The sequence below is a fragment of the Xyrauchen texanus genome, chromosome 8 (assembly GCF_025860055.1).
Source record: "Xyrauchen texanus isolate HMW12.3.18 chromosome 8, RBS_HiC_50CHRs, whole genome shotgun sequence".
NCBI classification, from domain to species: Eukaryota; Metazoa; Chordata; class Actinopteri; order Cypriniformes; family Catostomidae; genus Xyrauchen; species Xyrauchen texanus.
Window position 1 is genome coordinate 47,534,714 of NC_068283.1, and position 20,199 is coordinate 47,554,912.

Genomic DNA, 20,199 nt, shown 5'->3' on the forward strand with positions numbered 1-20,199 from the left:
TAGCCTGCCATTTGGAGCAACTTGGGGTTCAGTGTCTTGCCCAAGGACACTTTGGCATGTGGGCCGGGAATTGAACCACCAACCCTGCGATTAGCAGCCGAACTGCTTTACCAGTTATGTGATTTAGCCCACTATGCCACCGCCACATCTTTTGAACTACGGTTTCAGGAAACACCAAATCGTTGAACTATGCTGGTAACAATGGAGCTTACGACCATAGTTGGCTAACGATGCTTTTAGCAAATGCATCCCAGATGAACGCATGTGAAGTTCATACTAGCTAGCTCACTATTTTTCCCAACTGTGATGGAACTAAACAAAGTATTAATATGTCGGAATTTAATAAGCCAGAGATTGAAGACCCAATGCATCTCTAAAATCTGTTGTTTGGGAGCATTATAGTTTTCAGGAAACTACAGTAGGTTGACCAGATTTACTGGTTTACCCAGGACAGTTCTGGTTTTAAGAGGTATGTCCCGGTGTCCCAACAATTCTCTAAAAAATGTAACCATGTCCCGGTTTCAGCTGGTAGACTCACTGATTTCTTTCTTCTTAAATATCCTCATTGTCCTTCTTGCGATTGTCTATAGTATCGTTTGCAGAGAAGAAAAGCAATTTCATTCGGTTCCACGTTGATTTGACAATAATTTCAATCTAGTCATCTGCAAATCAGCTGAAATATATCTGGTTATCAGTCTTGCTCTTGGCACTCATGCTCTTTGTTGTCCTTTCATTCAGCGCAAGTTACAAATTGCCCAAATAAAAATGTGTTTTCAACAATGATCTGAAAGATGCGGATAACGTGAATATGTGAGTAGTGATGTAAACTGAGGTAACAATGTCACATTCAGACAGCTACACGTCACTTAAATGTTGAGATGTGGGGATGGTATTGTGAATGTTAGGTTACAAGGTTGTGAATTTTGTTAAAATGTGTACCTGTCATGACAAGTCATTTCATAATTACACTTACAGTATGACATCATATGGATAGAATAGGCTACATTAAATGTATACATTAAAAAAGAGTATCTATACAGTTTAGTGCAGAATGTGGATACCCCTTTTGTTTTATAAGTTCCCACACCCCTTACAGAAGGTCTAAAAATATAAGATTAAAGATCATATTTTCTTATTTTCTTCTAAATCTACATTACACAAACTGTACTGTAATGTACACAATCCTGTTCTAAAGCTTGCATCCGCTTGGTTCTTCTTGTGCTTCTTCTTGAGCATCAACGATTGTTTGCACTTTTTGTAATAGTTGGGTATGAGTCTGTTAATTGTCCTACGTGTCAAAAGCTGGATGTCAATATCATGTGTCCTCTGTTGGGAAGAACTCAAATATGCAGAAGGTGCTGGGAACACAAAGACTGTACATCAGTTGCGGGATGTTTCTTCAGAAATGTGGGCAGCTTCACTGCTCGGGACAAAGCAGGGACTCATGAACAATTATTACACTAACAGTCGACGATCATCAATGAAGCAGCACACCATATTAAAAACCAATGAATGGAAAGTTTTGTACTGTAATTAAGAAACATACATAGTGCAGTCTCAAAATATTTTAAAGAAAGATTCTATATTTGCCCGCTGTACAGAAACCATACCGAGCTGTGACAAATTTCATAATAACACAAGAAACAATTTGACAGAAGAATGTTTGAATTGTGAGCAAACTGCACTTATAGGAAGACTCGTTGAGTGTTCAAACATGCATTCTTCCCCCATAAGCATTAAAGGTACTTCTGCTACAGGTTTGCATGACTTCAGTATATATTTCTCTCAAATTACACTTTTCTCTTATGTATAATCAGTTTTCCAATGATTCACAATGTAATTTACTGTATATATAAATGATCATATTTTCCTGAACTGATTTATCTTTTCTGGCTTTTCTCTTTTGCATGCTTAAATGCAGCACTGGGGTGGTTTCTTCAGCAGCTCATCAGCTGTTCAGCAGTACATCCTGTTACATGTGTGAAGTTGGCCCACCACCCAACGCAAAACGTCGGCAAAATAGTCTCAAAACATTTTCATTTGTGAATTTGGATCATGTTGGGGGGCTGGTGACGTCATCGCCTATAATTCAATGTCTAATATTTTAAAAACCGAAGCAGCACAAACAAAACTTTTATGAAGCACAAACATTTGAGACGTTTTGCAGGCGTTTTTGCGTTTGGGGGGCAACTTCACATGAGGTCATCCAGTTACACCCCTGGACAAATGTTACTGTATTCTTTTATATGTTTGTTCTACGTGTTCTGTCACATCTATGTTTGAAACTTTATTACAATTGAATATTTTCCTGTTTTTGTTCATGTTTTCAGACAAACTCTGTCCAATAATAGCAACATGTACCAGTCCAGTTTAATGTTGTTAAATGTCTTGTTGATTGTAAAAATAAGCAATTCAATATACCGAGGGTTTAGGGGGATGTGTGCTTTTTGTTATTTGTTTTTTTGTTATTTTGGCCTTGCCCCCTCCTGAAGTCTTTAATACTTCCACCTTTCTGTTATTTGCCAATCAAATGTATGACTGCTTTTGAGTGCTTGGATAGTATACATCCAACATGTTTGTTACTCATCTCCAACACTAGATTGGGCAGGTTTCATGATTACTGGGTGATTACTGATTATAAATAGGTTACTTTTATCTTGGAGTTCTAAAAGTTGCATTGTCATCAATATTTTGATCAGTTGTGATTTATGAGTATGAGTTTTAAAATAACTAACCTACAAAAACAGTTTTTCATGAGGTCAAATTTGCATATTCATTTCTTGGGGGAAAACATGGTAAAGAGAAATAAATATATCAAAGAAAATACAGAAATGACCTGATACTGCCACGTCCTTAATAAGACAATGAAATGTTCAGCCCCTAACTGATGAGCAGGTCAAGTGTGTGTCCAGGATCAATTTTCTGTTTTATTTGTAAGACTATTAAAATCCCCAGCCCTAACAAAACTTTTGAATTCAGAGGAAGTCAACAAGAAATGGAGAGTATTTTGGAGGCCCAATATAAAACAAATTAAAAAAAGAAATTCTTGTTGCACTTAAATCTGTTTTGTATACTATTCTGATGCTAGTGAAACTTACCCACTTGTCTTACTTATTTACGGTGTTTGGCCAGAGCATATAGCTAGACCCGAAGACTGCAAGTGTGCATGTGACGATTTGAATACACATTGGGACACTCATGGGCTTAACCATTGTGGTCCCGGGTGTGACAGCTTTTTTTTGTTGTTGTTTTCAGAAGACTGGTTGTTCTTGGTAGTGGTGACAATTAAATAGCCTTCCTAAAATGATAAAGAACTAAATTTTTTACCCATTTTTCATTTATTGTTACACTATGGTTGGAGGTGTATTATGTTGGTGAAAATATGTACAGTAAGCAGTGTTGGGGAACGTGTCACAAGTAACGTGAGTTACATAATAAGATACATTTTTCGAGTATCAAGTAAATGATTTGAGTTACTTTCCCCTTATTGCGAGAAAAAAAAAGTGTGAGTCTTACCTACCAGAGATTCATTGATAATGGCTGTGTTTCCTTTTGAAGGCTGCACGCTAGGTAGGATGTCTTTTGAAGGCAGTGGTATACTGAGCGTCCTCCTTTAAACAGACTTCATTGAAATGAGACTGCCTTCATTGGACAAATGACAGGGCTGGGTCTGCCTCCTACCGGGGCAGTGCTTGCAGGTTCACCACCTGATCCCTGAAGGGAGTCGTGGAAACCTTGTGCACATAGCCCAGCCGGGCTCTCAGGATCACATGAGAATCTGCAGAACCGAACTCCAGGCAAGAGTCGCTGACAGAGATCCACCCTCTTGATGGAGGTGAGTGCAATCAGTAGTGCTGTCTTGACTGACTCTAGTGGCTTAAATGGGGCTCTCCGAAGGCCCAGGAGAACCACGGAGAGATCCCATGAGGGGAAGTGGCAAGGCCTGGGAGGATTCAGCCTCCGGGCACCTCTGAGGAACCTGATGATCAGGTCGTGTTTCCCTAGGGACTTACCATCCACTGCGTTATACATTCCGAGGTGGACGGGGACAGCCGCCCCTCCATCCTCTCCTGCAGGAAGGAAAGCACTGACCCGACTGAGCATCTCTGGGTGTCTTTGCCTCAGGAAGAACACAGTTCACAAACAGGTGCCACTTCAGGGCATAAAGCTGCCTCGTAGAGGGAGCTCTGGCCTGAGTGATTGTGTCTACCAGTGCTGGTGGTAGGCCACTTAAGTCTTCCACATCCCGTCCAAGGGCCAGACATGGAGGTTCCAGATTGTGCAACAGGGTAGATGTCTATATCTGTTGGGCATTACTACCTGCCACACCTCCTCCAGTGCCATCAGTTGTACAGCTATGGGGTCATCTGCCGAGAGCCACCTATCACGGATGTTTTGCCCCATTAATCCTAGTAACCATATATTAACGCTCATATTTTGGGACTGTAACATCGCAGAGATATGGGAGTTTTACCCATGCAACTGCTTGGAAGCCACATAGTGACCACCCAGAACACCATAGCAACCACCCAGAACACCCTAGCAACTGCCTAACAATCACACTTTTCTATCTATCTATCTATCTGTCTGCCTGTCAGTCCGTCTGTTCATCCATCCATTACCCTAAAACCAGCATAAGAGTATAAAGGTCATCATACAATATTCAAATCTATTCTTCATAAATTGTACTGGAAAACAAAATCAAACCTTTATCTACATGTTTTTTTTTTGCTTGAAAAAAAATGTACAGCTTATGTTTTGCTGTACATTAATTACTTTCTTACAGGGAACAAGGAAGTTTCTTTACCCAAAACTTACATTTGGCACCACACATGACTGATGAATTATGTGAGTGCAATTTCTGGAATTAAGTGATCGAGTCTCATCACATCACACTGATGAAACATCAACTTTAACTTTGTTGTCTTGAAAGACTACACCTACCCGTGACCCATATGTTAAAATCACAAAACATTAAGATTTTCATTAATTATGACACCTCTTCATGAAAATATATAAAGAATATTATGATACAATGTGCAAATGTTTTAGGCAGTTATTCCAAATATTTTGTATTTTTTAATCTGTGAAGAGTGAAACTCAAAGACTTTATCCTGACCAGTTTTAAGACTGAAGTAAAGTATAAAGCAACACTTTCTTCAGTTCTCTTTAAGTTATTAGTTTTATTATTATTGTATTGTTTTATTATTCATTAGTTCACTGTTCATTGAGACTAAAGTCCTAAAATGCTCAACCATCATTAAAACTCAACCGTCTGTCAGGATGTGATCAGAAAGGACATCTGAGTGTTTTGGAAATATTAAATCAGAACACATGCTGAAATAGATATAATTAGACATAATTCAATATTTTAAGTTTCTTTGGTTTTAACTGTCTGTAGAGGATCAGGAGTCTCCAGAGTGAGCATTATGTTCATTCAGTGGTAAAACGTTACATCTGCTAGACAGGAAAGAGTATTTTGTTTTCCTGCGTGCAATATTTCACAGGACTTGGACATAATGGATGAGGAAGTTGTAGTTCATATAATTATTCACTGTTTATAAATGCCAAATAATCTTTGGTTTTATTATTTAGTGTTATGAATACACATTATTTTTATTGTGTTTATTGTTTAATACAGAGTGGCTGAATTTGAATGTTTAGTCAGTTTTCTGATTAAATTCTGCTTCGCTTGAGACTCTCATCTTCAGAAAGACTTCAAGAAAAAGTAAATGATTGCACACATTGTGCAGCTGCTTTTCTGAGAGATCAGACTTACTACTTTCACCTGGAGACGATAACACAGTAAAACATATCCATAGAGCTACATTGAAGGAGGTATTCAGGTCATATATAGAGACCAATGTTCAATATGCTTGTTTTTATTTTAGTACCTTATGTCAAAATAATGTTTGAAATCTTAATTAAGCTATAAATGTAAAGATGTGATTGACAGGTCGTCAAATGTGAAGTTTAGAAAATACATTTAGGGACATTTCCAGTATGACTTATTTTATTGTTGCATTGTAAAAGCACACAAGAGATTCTGGACAAAAGATTCGGGAGAAATGGATTATGCATCTGAGTGTTGACATTTGGGCATGTGTTATTTATACAGCACTAAACACATTCACTTCACAGGGATAATTTGCATGAATATGAGGCAGAGGAGCCACATCTATTTATTTATTGCATTTGGCAAACTCTAACATAGTGGACACTCTTCAAAATATATCCCACACAAGAACTGAAACTCATATTAAATACATCCGGAAATAAACAAGAACTCACAATGAAAACAGGAGAGCACAGGGATCATATAAACAGGGAAATAATGAGGGAACAAGGAACACCAAACAGGAATAATCACAAGAGCCAATGAACAAAGACCAGACAAAGGAACTACAAAACCCAAAATGCATCAAAGGACACGGAGAGAACAAGATACATAAATGGTGACTCCTAGTGGTCACCAGTGTAATCCTTACAGACAGTGTTTTCAATGTAATTTAACAATAAGTGAATTATCTGGTTATCAAATGTAAGTACATTACAATAATTATTGATGTGTTTTTTTTCTCACTAATCTACTCTGTAAAATGCTTCTGTGTTGATGTACAGATGAGTTCAGAGTCACTAAAGTGAGAAACTCATTTCAAACTGTGTTATCTTTATCAACAAGCTAAAAGAGCATCTTTAATATTCTCCGTTACATGTATTCATCTAAACTGTCAATAGCTTCATGTTTTGAGTATTTTCTCCAGTTGTCTGGGATCTTTCCTCTCTCCTGGAATGTTTTATTATAGAAGATTTCAAGATCTTTCTGGAATCTGCACACAAACCACTTCCAGTACGGGAATTCAGAGACATCAGGAGTGATGCTCCAGTTAGCATAAACTCCTCCTGCTCTTCTGTATTCTCTACAGAGGACTGAGACCTGATATGGGCCTTTGGGATGAAAAGATCGATTACTTGCTACTGCTGTTGTGCAGATGCTCGTAGAAAGATTTGTTGTTCCAGTGTAATATTTGCCATTAACACCATTCACTCGATGGACAGGAACACTGTGATCTCCATCATGGTCTTCTATTGTGTTGGTGCAGATGGCATTACAGAAAGGACACTGAACCCAACAGCCCTGACAGAAGTGATCAATCAAGAGTTCATCAGGTCTGTATTCATAGTCCAGAATTACTGTAAAAGTCTCTGTACTGAATTTACTGCTTATGTCAGACATTACTGAAGGAAGTTCCTTTCTGATCACATCTTCTAAGAGTTTGATCTTAACATCATCACGACTCACTCCACTGAAGTCTTTTATAGAGAATATCAGCACATCTGAGAGCTTCTGTGTGAAACACTTCAACCACAAATCAACATCTCCACTGTTCACTTGAACATGTTCAGTAGATTCATGAACCGCTTCAACATCTCCACTGTTCACTTGAACATGTTCAGTAGATTCATGAGCTGCTTCATCATCTCCACTGTTCACTCGAACATGTTCAGTAGATTCATGAGCTGCTTCAACATCTCCACTGTTCACTTGAACATGTTCAGTAGATTCATGAGCTGCTTCAACATCTCCACTGTTCACTTGAACATGTTCAGTAGATTCATGAGCTGCTTCAACATCTCCACTGTTCACTTGAACATGTTCAGTAGATTCATGAGCTGCTTTCATGATCTTCTGCTGCAGGAGTTTGAAGTTCTTCATCATCTTGGGCCGAACACTGACACTGAACTTATCAGTGATGTACTGACTGACTTCAGCTCTGATGAAACTCTTGAAGTGATCTTTGGGATCATGAATGTAGTTCATGTATTTGTTAAAATCCTCCTCTTCTGCCAGTGTCTTCAGGATGTGTTTCTCCAGTTTAGATCTGTTTCCATTCAGTGATTGACAGTTTGTTCTCATTTCATCTGCTAAATCTCTGGCAGTGTTTTTGTAGACACTCTGTTCAATGGGATCTTTCAGTTTCTGACAGATGATCTCACCAAAAACAGCAGCTGATGTTGAATCACGACAGTATTTCTGGAAAACACTGAAGTACTCTCCTCTCTTCCTTTCAAAATATATTACAGGATCATTTGTTTCTCTGAATATTCTGTGTTGTTCAGTGAATGTCTTGTTTGATCTCTTACAGATAAAAAACACCAAATCCATGAAGAATTCATTTGTGAACTGATATCTCACTGGTCCTTCATGATGTTTTAATAATCTTGCCTTGATGTGATCTGTGAGTTCCTGAATGCAGCTGATGTTGTAGCCCATCTTTGAAATGTTGAATGACATGATCTTCTTGTCTGTCTCATGAGCAATTTCACTGACTAATGTTCTTATTTGGATTTCATCCTCTTCAGACAAAGTGAAACACTCCCAAGATGTATCTATAGCTGGTACAAGTATGTTGGAATTTATAGAAGTTCCTTTAAAACTACAGTATTTCTTTGACCGTACATAATCTGAATAACTCAGCACACAGAAAATATTCCTGCTCTCTTTGCAGTGATCTACAGGAGTAATTGTATAGATGTCACTGAGGAGTTGTTTCACATCACTTAATATGTCAATGTCTTTGATTGGAGGAGTGTCTCTGAATGTCATCTTCACACACTCTTCCCAAAAGCAATCAAACTCTTTCTTCAGAGTTTCTTCATCTTTTGGTATGTCTTTGAGTTTTACGGCAAGTTCTTTGCTTATTTCAAAGAGAGTGTTTTCATGATGTTTCCTCTGAGCTTCAATCTCTTTCTTCAGTTCTCGCTGTTGAAGAATCTCGTTTAATTTCCTGTTTGTTTCTCTCACAATGTTTTCTTGAAATTTTGTTGAAGTTTTCCACTGTATCGGTATCTCTTTATCTTTTTCTTTCTCAAAGAACTCAGACATCAACATTTTCACTTCTTCACTTTTCTCTTTCAGTTCTGTTTGAAGATCTGTTTCCTGAATCTCATGAATTGTTTCATTTTCTATTTTGTTTTGTAGTTTGATCTCAATTTCCAGCATGGCACTCCGGAGACTCCAGGTCCACTTGTTGTATTCTGTATCTAGTCTCCTGTATGCTGCGACCTTTGAGAAATTAAAACAACACAAAGCTCTTTGAAAAGTCATGAGAACAGTTGTCTTTAATTTCATGAGACTACATCCACATTAATCCATATACATTTCAAAACAGCGTTTTCTTTTTTAAAACACTCTCAGTACACACTGGCGTTGTCCAAATGTTAGCCGTTCACACTGAAACACACTAAAACAAACACTGACTGCATGGTCTGAAATGCAATTATCCTTCTGTTCCACTGTTTGAAAGCAATTGAGTACACTTCACGTTCCCTTTACAAGAATGCAATGTGAAGATTGTGCAAAGTAACATTTATCTTTAATAACATTATCACAGTGGATATCAGGCAAAACTTGGGCCGCCTTGATTGTTTTTGGTTGAATGGATCACATGACTGTGTCTGATGACAACAAACGCGTCATTGTTTTCAAATGTGTCTGTTTCAGGGACCCCCTTTTTCCCAGTTCACACTACAACACAAAGATGGTGTTTCTAAATTTGTTCACAGTGTGTTTTCAAAAAGCTCTGTTTTCACATTACAGAAAAGCACCGTCTCAGTGTGGATGAAAGGTCAAAACCAAGATAAAAATGTGCGTTTTCAAACTAAAGCACATTAGTGTGGATGTGGCATCAGTGGTGCTGTGGTTAGAGGGCAATTCAAAGAACTACAACCAACAACAACAACAACCATGAAATGCTAAAACTCACCTTCACTGAAGCACGTCTTTCAGTCCAGATCTTCTTCATCTCCTCTCTCCACTTTACTTGTTTTCTCTCTAGTTCATCTTTTCTCTGTTCTTCAGTAAGATTAAGTTTTTCTTCAGAAATCTTTTGTTGCTCTTCTCTCATGTTTCTCTCTTCTTGAACTTGCAGTTCGTTTTTCTCCACTTGTTCTTTGTTTATTTCTGTGTCATATTTGATCTGAATATTTCCTTTTTCTAATTGAACTTTCTCTTTTTCTCTCATCATCTGCTCAATTTCATTTTTAAGTTTCTCTCTTTCTCTTTTCATCTCTTCTGCTTCTTTTCCTATGTTTGTGTTTCCTGTTGCACTCTTCCCAACTCCAGTTTTTCCCAGCAGCACAATCCTTGCATAATCTCTGTTTTCTTCTAAGCCTAAAACAAGACATAAAATATTTCTATTGAAATTAAAATGTATTGTGTTCAAGATACCTACAGGCCAAAGTACAACAAGAGAGTACTAGAGAAATAATTGACAAAAACAACCAGGTTTCATGGCAAGTCATAATAATATTATGACTATAATAAATATATTATATTAAAATATAATATAAAAAAACGTAAAATTTTTAGTGGCATTTATTAATGAGTTGTAGATGGGTAGGAGAGAGAAGGAAATACTCCAGCTGGTGAAAGAGCAAATGCAGCTTCGTAAGGCATGGAGGAGGGCAGAGGACCATAAGAAGGAGGGCTTGAAGATTTTGTGGAAAGGAATAAGAGCTAGACTAGCAGTATTGAGGAGGGCAAAGAGAATTCAAAAGTGGAGGAGGAAGGAGCATGAAAGGGTGAGGTTCATCAAGGATCTGTTTAAGGTTGCCAGAAATCTGCTGGAAGAGAAAAGAATTGCAAAGCTGGTGATGGCTAAGGAAGAAGTAGAAGAACACATAACAGCAACTTGGTGATTCCCATAAACACAGCCCACTCTGCTCTCCTGGATATGTTCATGGCCAGCTGACCCAGTAGTTGAATTGGATATAGCTCCACCTAAGTTGAGTGAGATCAAGCAGGTGGTAGAAAGAACCAGGGCAACCTCAGCCCGGGTCCGAATGGGATACCATATAGGCTGTATAAGAAGTGCCCTACAGTTCTTAAACTGTTATGGAGACTTCTGAGAATTGTCTGAAAGGGATGAGTGTCGAAGTGCAGTGGCCATTTTTATACCCAGGCATAGGAATCCACCAATATTAAACAGTTAAGGAGAATTGCATTACTTTTACAGATTTTCTTTTTGATGGTAACAAGGAGGATGTCTGACTACCTCCTGAAGAAGTAATGCATAGACACAAGCTGCCAGAAGGCAGGCTGTAACAATTAAAAGATGGAAAAGGAGGAAGCTGGAACCGGCTTCACAAACACATAGACATTTAATTAACACTTTTCAGTGTGTAACAAAACAAAAACACGCATTGCTTTTCAGCCAGCTACATATGAACATAAAGTACATCTCTCTCTTTCTCATCTGCCGCTGTCTCCTCTCCTTAAATACGCAAGACTGGTGTGGCACACAGGAGGAACTCATTCACCACTTATCTTCCCGGCTTTGCTCTGCCCAGACAGCACTCAGCCCCACCCTGTTTGCCCCATACCCCCATCGCCAAACTCAGGTCGGGGAATTCTTCGGCCTGTGACCTACTCATCCCCCGCCCATTTCTAGGGAGGGAGTGTTGGTGCATCAAGATGGTCTCCGAGTCTGACCCGCACATGCCTGGAAGTGGTAACAAGACGAGGGAGAGGAAATGGGGAGAAAAATGGAGAGGAGAAAGCAGAGATAGGAGACCGTTGATTGGCCCTCAGATAGCTGTACTGCTTCCGTCTAGGATGCCGTGCGATAGCACTGGAATCCTCAGCCGTCCCTTTCAGTTGCCAGTTGACGCAGTGCTCCAGTACTCCCTCTGCATCGTGATACTCAGTCAGTGATGAGGACTCCTTGATGGCCCATCCTTCCTCCTTCCTGGGATTCGGCACCAGCGTAACAATTCAAAGATGGTAAAGGAAGAAGCTGGGACCGACTTGACAAACATGTAGAGATTTTTCAGTGTGTAACAAAACAAAAACATGCACTGCTTTTCAATCAGCTACATATGAACATAAAGAGTCACACACAGAAAAGCTTCATGCATCTGAAAATATGTCATTCATCAAAGGATTACACAGCTTGTTGGCAGGAACTGGAAAAACAATAGAAATGGGATGTTCTATTTCTCCCATCCTGTTAACAGCAGCATTTGAGATGATCCTAACTGGTGCAAAAAAGATTGTTAGAGGAATCTATGCACAGTCTGGAGTGAGAATGCCACTAAATGGATGATGTCACAAGCATCCTCCATATGGCTGCATGTACAAACAGACTCTTAAAAAGGTTGGAAGAGCTATTGGTGTGCACCAGTATGAAGATTAAGCCGATAAATGTATGTAGTGGATGGGGGAAAAATCCCATTGCTAGGAGAGCAACCAATTCGAAGTTTAGGGAGAGAATACACAGCAGATCTGTCAGCTAAACAAATGGCAGGGTTGGTTAGGAAGCAGCGGAAAGAGGGCCTGGATAAGATAGACCATTCAAGGTCTGGTGTTACCAGTAGCGGTTTTAACCACCACGTAGGCAACTTCAAGGTCTGGTGTTACCAGAAGCGGTTTTAAGCACCACGCAATTGCACCCCAGAATGGTAGGAAAGCTCTGCAAAAACGGCTTTGGGGTGACATGATTTTCTGGGTACACGCATGAATATGCTGTTGTCAGTGCTATCAGAGCGGTTAACGTTAGAGGTCCACCGGGTTGGGTCAGTTTTTCAAGTAGACTTTTATTTCAGGTTTGTAATTTATGATTTATGTACTTGGCTACAACAGCTGATAGGATTCTTTTAAAATTATGATTTACAATAAATCTTATGTTATTTTTTTAAGCACACAATTTCAAAATGGGGCCCCGGGTTGGTCGGTTGCTTGCGGCCTCAGAAATCGTAAACCCACCCATGGGTGTTACCAATTTGCATCGCCTCATATGGCCTTTAAACATGTGTGAAATTACTGTGACAGCAGTGGCAAAGTTGGACACCAAGTCCAAAAGTTAAATCAGGAAATGTCTGGGGTTGCCGCATTGTATTTCTGATGTAGCAATGTTTGGAAGAAATGCCTTACAACTCCAATGGTGATGGACAGTATGGGAGGGTATTTATGATGAAGTTTTAGGGTGGGCTGACCTGTGGAATGTACCCCAGGCCAGGCAAGTTTTCTAATAAGATCCAAATATGACACCCCTCCCAGCCCTGGAAATTTGTCTCTGTGGCAAGAGAAATCTAAAGCATACGTTGGGCGGATGCAAGACCGCTTTGGCACAATGACGATACAGGTGGTGGCATGATCAGGTCCTGCGCAAGCTGGCAGAGACCCTAGATACGTGAAGAGGCAAACATAGGCCACCATGATTCTCTGAGGTAGTTCATTGATTTTCCTCAAAAACGGAAGTGCCCAAGGCGTGGCTTAGAGGGAAGCCTGATCAATCCTGGCACCTAGAATTGATTGGACAATGGAGGCTGACCTTGCCAAGCAGCTGAAATTTTCTTCAGAGGTCACCATTACCTCCATGCGGCCGGATGTAGTGTTATGGTTGGCATCAGTTAGGAAAATTGTAATGATAGTTTCATGGCAAGAGGGAGTCAGCCTATGATTTGTCAGCCTAAAATGCTGATTTGGCTGCCAAGTTTATGGAAAATGGATGGAGGATGGCCACTTACCCTGTGGAGTTTGGGTGTCAAGGATTCCAACTTGTGGGTGAGGTTGTGGCAATGGGACGTCCCTAACCACTGCCCCACCACTAGGTGATGTTCCAGGATGAAACATCTATGATGGGGGCTCCTGGCTGATGACCCCTTAGCTGGACTGAAGGCACTGGCAGAGGTGCAGAAGACAACAATACCCAGCAGGTCTAGACAGCTACACGAGCATATAACTAATATACTATTTATTAGTATATAATATGATTATACTATATAGAGTTGGCTCATACAAAAACATGGGATTTTTACTTTCATTCCAGCCTGATGATCCTGCAGTAGCTACATAGATCTCAGCCTGTCTGATAGGATGAAATGACATCACCTCAAACTCAACTTCTCTAAAACACAGCTTCTTGTTCCAGCAAGCCCAGCAGTTCAGCACAAATTCACCATTCAACTAGACTCGTAAACGTTCACACCATCCAGGACAGCCAGAAATCTTGGGGTTGTCTTTGAGGATAAGTTGAACTTAATGGACCACATTGCAAGGACTGTCCGATCATGCAGATTTGTTCTGTACAACATCAGGAAAATCAGGCCCTCCCTATCTAAGCATGGTACACAACTACTTATCCAGGCTCTTGTGCTATCAAGACTGGACTACTGCAATGATTTTCAGGCAGGCCTTCCTGCATGTACAGTCAAACCTCTGCAATTGATCCAGACTGCAGTGGCACAATTGTTCTTCAATGAGCCCAAGATAGCACACGTCACGCCTCTTTTCATCGAACTGCACTGGCTACCAATGGTTGCTTGCGTTAAGTTCAAGGCATTAATGCTTACAGAACCACCACCGGCTCTGCACCCCCTATATACACTCATAGAAGTTTGCATTCTGTGGGTGAATGGTGCCTTGTAGTGCCATTTCAAAGAAGCAAAAAATCTATATCCAGGACTTTGACTTCACCTGTGCCTTGCTGGTGGAACAACCTGCCAATTATTACACACGCAACTGTACTTGTCTTTCCAGCCCAACGACACCACAGTGACCGCTCGAATCGCCGCCTGTCTGGCAGACATCTCAGTCTGGATGAAGGAACACCACCTTCAACTCAACCCAGAAAAGACTGAACTCCTTGTCTTTCCATCCAACCCTGCTGTTGAACACAACATCACCATGCAGCTGGGTCCAACTACAGTTTTGCCTTCCAAAACGGTCAGAAATCTAGGGGTAACATTGATGATGAGCTAAATTTCACAGACCACATTTCAAAAACTGCAAGATTATGTAGATTTACACTCTACAATATCAGGAAGATAAGACCCTTCCTCTCTGTACATGCCACACAACTGCTCGTTCAGTCCCTTGTCATAACTAGACTGGACTACTGTAACGCTCTCATTGCAGGCCTTCCTGCATGTGCTATTAGACCTCTCCAAATGATCCAGAATGCAGCAGCACGTCTGGTCTTTTATGAACCTAAGAGAGCACATGTTACACCACTTTTTGTCTCTCTCCACTGGCTGCCGGTTCATGCACGTATTAAATTCAAGGCCCTGATGCTGGCATACAAAACAGTCACTGGGTCTGCTCCAGCATACCTAAAAACATTTATGCAGAGCTACGTTCCCACCAGAAGCCTGCGGTCGGCTAAGGAACGTCGCCTTGTCGTACCAAAACAAAGAGGCTCCAAAACACTTTCACAGACTTTCAGTTTCATCATACCACGGTGGTGGAATGACCTTCCCAACTCAATCCGGGAAGCTAACTCACTCTCTATCTTCAAAAAACAGCTAAAAACACATCTTTTCCAAAAGCACTTAACCGGTCAAAAAAAAATAAATAAAAAATAATAATAATTTTTTACAGTTCTTGTTGCACTTAAATCTTGTTTTGTATACTATTCTGATAATAGTGAAAATTTGTAATATGGCACTTTTTGTACCACTGTCTCCCTAAGATGATTCGCTGATGTTTTTCCTCTTTTGTAAGTCGCTTTGGATAAAAGCGTCTGCCAAATGAATAAATGTAAATGTAAATGTATTACCTGAGCAGCTGGTTCTCTAACCTCCTTCAAAAAGCATCTAAAGAAAGCTCTTTCGTGAGCACTTGACCCAATCCCTTTAGTGCACTGTTTTCTTCTTTAGAGAGTTTTTTTTATTATTCTTCTACCACAGTCTTTCACCCTACTTGCTATGAGTATTTCTCTAAATAACTTTGAAACTACAGAACTTCTCTTACTGCTGCCCTCCTTAAGATGATTCGCTTTGGTGGTTGTTTTCACTTGAAAGTCACTTTGGATAAAAGCGCCTGCTAAATAATAAATTTCAATGATACTGCCATAGAGAAATTTTAATTAACCAATGAACAATATCATGATTTTTCAATCAACAATATCATGATTTTTCAAGTTTAAACCCTAACTCCCGCTGAGCACTACCACCTGCGGAGTCATCCGGCACTCCTCTTCCGAGCCTGTAGGACAACGTCATCCCGACGACAAAAGCCTACCGCGCTGCTGGGAAGGCTGCTACACCCTGCTTCCATGGCCCTTCTCCTAGTCCATCAGGCCAAGGCTTTGAAAGAGCTACACTAGGGTAGATCTGATCCTAGTGTGCTACAAGAAATGTGCTCGGCGACCGACCTCGCCCTCCGAGTGACTAAGGTCACAGCGCACGCACTCGGGCAGATGTGGTCCAGGAGCACCACTTGTGGCTGAACCTGGTCGACATGAGGGATGCAGACAAGGCACGGTTCCTGAACTCCCCCATTCCCCAGGTTGGCCTCTTCGGTAACACTGTTGAGGACTCCGCCCAGCAGTTATCAGCAGTGAAACAGAAGACTGAAGTGATCCAGCACATCTTGCTCCAGCGCGGCTCAAGAGTGCATACCCCGTCTGTTCGCCGAGGGCGTCCCCCTGTGGGGACCAAAACCCAGCCCGCGCTCAGCTCTTGGCCCCCCACGGGCAAGGGATGACCCCCGCTTCTCGACCAGCTGCGAAGACCCCCAAGAGGGTTCCTAAGCACCCCTGAGACGGGCGACCCAAAGACCGAGATGACTGCGGAAACACTGGAGATGGTAAACAGACCACTCCTTCCCCCAGTGGAGGACCGGGAGGTAAATCCTTTTTTCCTTCTTTTTTGTTCGCCGCACCACATATGGGCTGCAGTACACACATTATCGAAAAAAAAAGCAGTTTCCTCCATCCTCGGGTCACAACGCTGGCTCCTTTACTGGAGGTTTATGCTCCCATCTCATGTCGCAACTCGCCCGTCGCCTCCTCCTCTGGAGTCAGCAGCGACCACTCACATCCCGGGTCACCTCAATGTCACAGCAGATGCTCTGTCACAGCAGGTAACACTCAGGTGGTCAAGCTGATTTGGAGTCGATTCGGCCAGCCACAGGTAGACCTGTTTGCCTCCCTGGAGTCCTCCCACTGCCCTCTCTGGTATGCCCTGACGGGAGCTCCCCTCGGTACAGACGTGCTGGTACACAGCTGGCCCAGAGGGCTATGCAAGTATGCGTTCCCCCCAGTGAGCCTACTTGCACAGGTTCTGTGCAAAGTCAGGGAGGACGAGAAGCAGGTCATTCTCGTGGCTCCGTACAGGCCCACTCAGACCTGGTTCTCAGACCTCACACTCCTTGTGACAGCTCCTCCCTGGCAAATTCCCCTGAGGAATGACCTTCTATGTCAGGGATGGGGCACCCTCTGGTCCCATGTCCAGACATCTGGAATCTCCATGTCTGGTCCCTGGACAGGACACAGCAGACCTAACTGGGCTGCCGCCTGCTGTGGTCAACACGATCACTCAGGCTAGAGCTCCTTCTACAAGGCACCTCTCCTCCCTGAAGTGGTGTATATTCACTAGGTGGTGTTCTTCCCGTGGTGAAGACTCTGAGTTGCGCAGTCAGGTCAATGCTTTACTTCCTCCAAGAGAGAGTGGACGGACAGCTGTCCCCCTCCACTCTCAAGGTTTATGTAGCTGCTATAGCAGCATATCACAATGATGTCCAAGGTAAGTCCCTCTGTAAGCATGACGTAATTATCAGGTTCCTGAGAGGCGGTAGGAGGTTGAACCCTCCTAGGCTGTGTCTCTTTCCCTCATGGGACCTCTCCATGTCCTCTTGGGCCTACGGAGAGCCCCCTTCAAGCCCCTTGAGTAGGACAAGCTAAAGTCCGTCTCTCTGAAGACCGCCCTCCTGACTGCACTCACTTCCATCAAGAGGGTCGGGGAACTGCAAGCTTTTTCTGTCAGCGAAGAGTGCCTCGAAATTTTGTCTGGAAGACTCGCATGTGATCCTGAGACCCCGACCGGGCTATGTACCCAAGGTTCCTACGACCCCTTTTAGGGATCAGGTGGTGAGCCTGTAAGGGCTGCCCCCAGAGGAGGCAGACCCAGCCTTATTGTTGCTGTGTCTGGTGTGCTCTTTCTCCCATGCATGTTCATGACATGTGAAACCTGGATGCTCTTCCTCCTAGCCCTCTGACTCACGAATTCAGCGGAGGGGAGCAGGGAATCACACAACATATTGGGGTGTCTGGGGAGGCTCCATGCAGTCTGAATGCATATGTTCCTATGCTCATAGTAGCTTGCTCACTATACACCAGCATCGGCAGTCCACGTGACCAGTTAAGCCGTTGTTGTGTTTCATATTGGGACCCCTAGTATCACTGCATCTACACAACGTCGAATGAGTGACAGAAGGGGAACGTCTCGGTTACTGTCGCAACCCCATTGTGTCCCTCTTGCCACAGGCTGAACTGCACCGCTGTAATGTCTGCGACCTTGTCTCAGCTCCTCAATGCAAAACCTGAATGAATCCGCATTCCGGGCTCCCTTTTATACCTGTATGTCGGGGTGAGTGGCATGCAAATTCAACTCGCCAATTTCTCATTGGCCTTTTCAAAGATCTGAAGGTGAATTGGGCTCCCAAGAGCGACCCCTAGTGTCACTACATTGATACAATGTCTCGTTCCCTTACAAAAGTAACAGAGACGTTTTTCAGGGGCCTGGGTAGCTCAGTGGGTAAAGATGCTGAAAACCACCCCTGGAGTCGCAAGTTCAAATCCAGGGCATGCTCTGAGTGACTCCAGCCAGGTCTCATAGGCAACAAAATTGACCCGGTTGCTAGGGAGGGTAGAGTCACATGGGGTAACCTCCTCGTGGTCACTATAATGTCTGACTCTTGGTGGGGCACATGGTGAGTTGTGCGCGGATGCCGTGCTCAACAAGCCACGTGATAAGATGCACGGATTGATGGTCTCAGGCACGGAGGCAACTGAGATTCATCCTCTGCCACCCAGATTGAGGCGAGTCACTACGCCACCACGAGGACTTAGAGCACATTGGGAAATGGGCATACCAAATTGGGGAGAAAACGGGGGGGTTGGGGGAAAATATATATATATAAACAAAAAATTGGGTTTTTGAGTTTATGAGTAAAATAAGGTCTTGTGGTAAACATTACTTGACAATACTTGGACATTACAACATAAACTGCACATATTCATACCCCAAACATTCTTCTCTAACAACTTATTAACAACATAAACATAGATCCTATAAAATGTGCTTTTGGGGAATGAGTGTTTGTAATTTATGTTGTAGAACAAAATTTTTAAGTATCGTCAAGTAATGTTTACCACAGACCTTATTTGACTAATAAATCCAAAACTGCCTTTATAAAAACCCATAGAAAATTCCTGAGGGAACCCATAGTGAATTCTGTTCCTGGTTTATGGACTAAAACCTGAACAGCTCTATTGAAACAAATAGTTCCAATGGTACAGTGAAACAAAATAATAATAATTACAAATAAAACAAATTTAAAAAACATTTGTTCACACTCACCTCTTTCTCTGTCCTGCTGCTCCATTGTGAAATACTGTGAACTTTCATACTCAGTACAGATCAGATGTTGTCCTCCATTACTGTGTACAATCTCTTCACATTTCTCCATCAGTTGAGCAGGAGTGCTGTTTCTCTCCAGTCTGAAGTGTCTGTCGTTGCATTGGTGAATGATTTCCTGTATAATGTCATTGACTTGAGTGTGTGACTCGTGTGTGGTGATCATCATGGTGTGTTGATAAACAGTGTGAGAGAAAGAGTTGAGCAGCATCTCCACACACTCTTTCTCTTCTCTTGAACACTGATCATGTTTCAGTACCAGAAGGATCACATGAGGTCCTGGTGCAGACAGAGACACACACTCTCTCACTCTCTGTGTCATCTGATGGAGTGAGATGTTTGGAGTGTTGATGACTGTCATGTGTTTTCCTCCAACTCTCTGTACAACATCTGGAGGTTCTTCAGTCTCAAACGCTGCTCTTCCTAACAGGAAGTTCCCCACTCGACTGTTTTCTGAAGCATTCGTCCCCAGCACAACAATCCTCACTGTGAAATATAAAAATGTAAAACACAGAACACATGTGACATGTTAGGTTAAATTCGGTTCATCTGTTCTGTAAGCAATAAAACAGCCCATAATTTCCATATACTGTTCATAACTTCATGCTTATCTATCCAAAGACTTACTTAAAGGGGGATGTTCTTTGCTCCATGTTTTAGCAGGTTTTATGACAGGAGTCACTGCAGAAAACAAAAGTTTTACACTGGGGAACAACACAGCAACAAATACAAACAGAAATCAATTTAAATGTTTTGAACAATTCTTTCAGGCAGCGA

The 20,199-nt window shown here is 41.8% G+C and overlaps 1 protein-coding gene across 1 annotated transcript in view; it reads right to left on the reverse strand.

The window, feature by feature from the left end:
- Positions 1 to 5,991: 5,991 nt before the first annotated feature.
- LOC127648200 (interferon-induced very large GTPase 1-like) overlaps positions 5,992 to 20,199 on the reverse strand; it is a 20,001-nt gene continuing 5,793 nt past the window's right edge. The window contains exons 2-5 of the mRNA XM_052132783.1: positions 20,050 to 20,103; positions 19,366 to 19,908; positions 9,768 to 10,174; positions 5,992 to 9,067 (exon numbers count right to left, since the gene is read on the reverse strand). Of these exons, the coding sequence (XP_051988743.1) occupies positions 6,710 to 9,067; positions 9,768 to 10,174; positions 19,366 to 19,908; positions 20,050 to 20,103 (3,362 nt within the window). The 3' untranslated portion in view covers positions 5,992 to 6,709. The remainder of the gene's footprint in view (positions 9,068 to 9,767; positions 10,175 to 19,365; positions 19,909 to 20,049; positions 20,104 to 20,199) is intronic.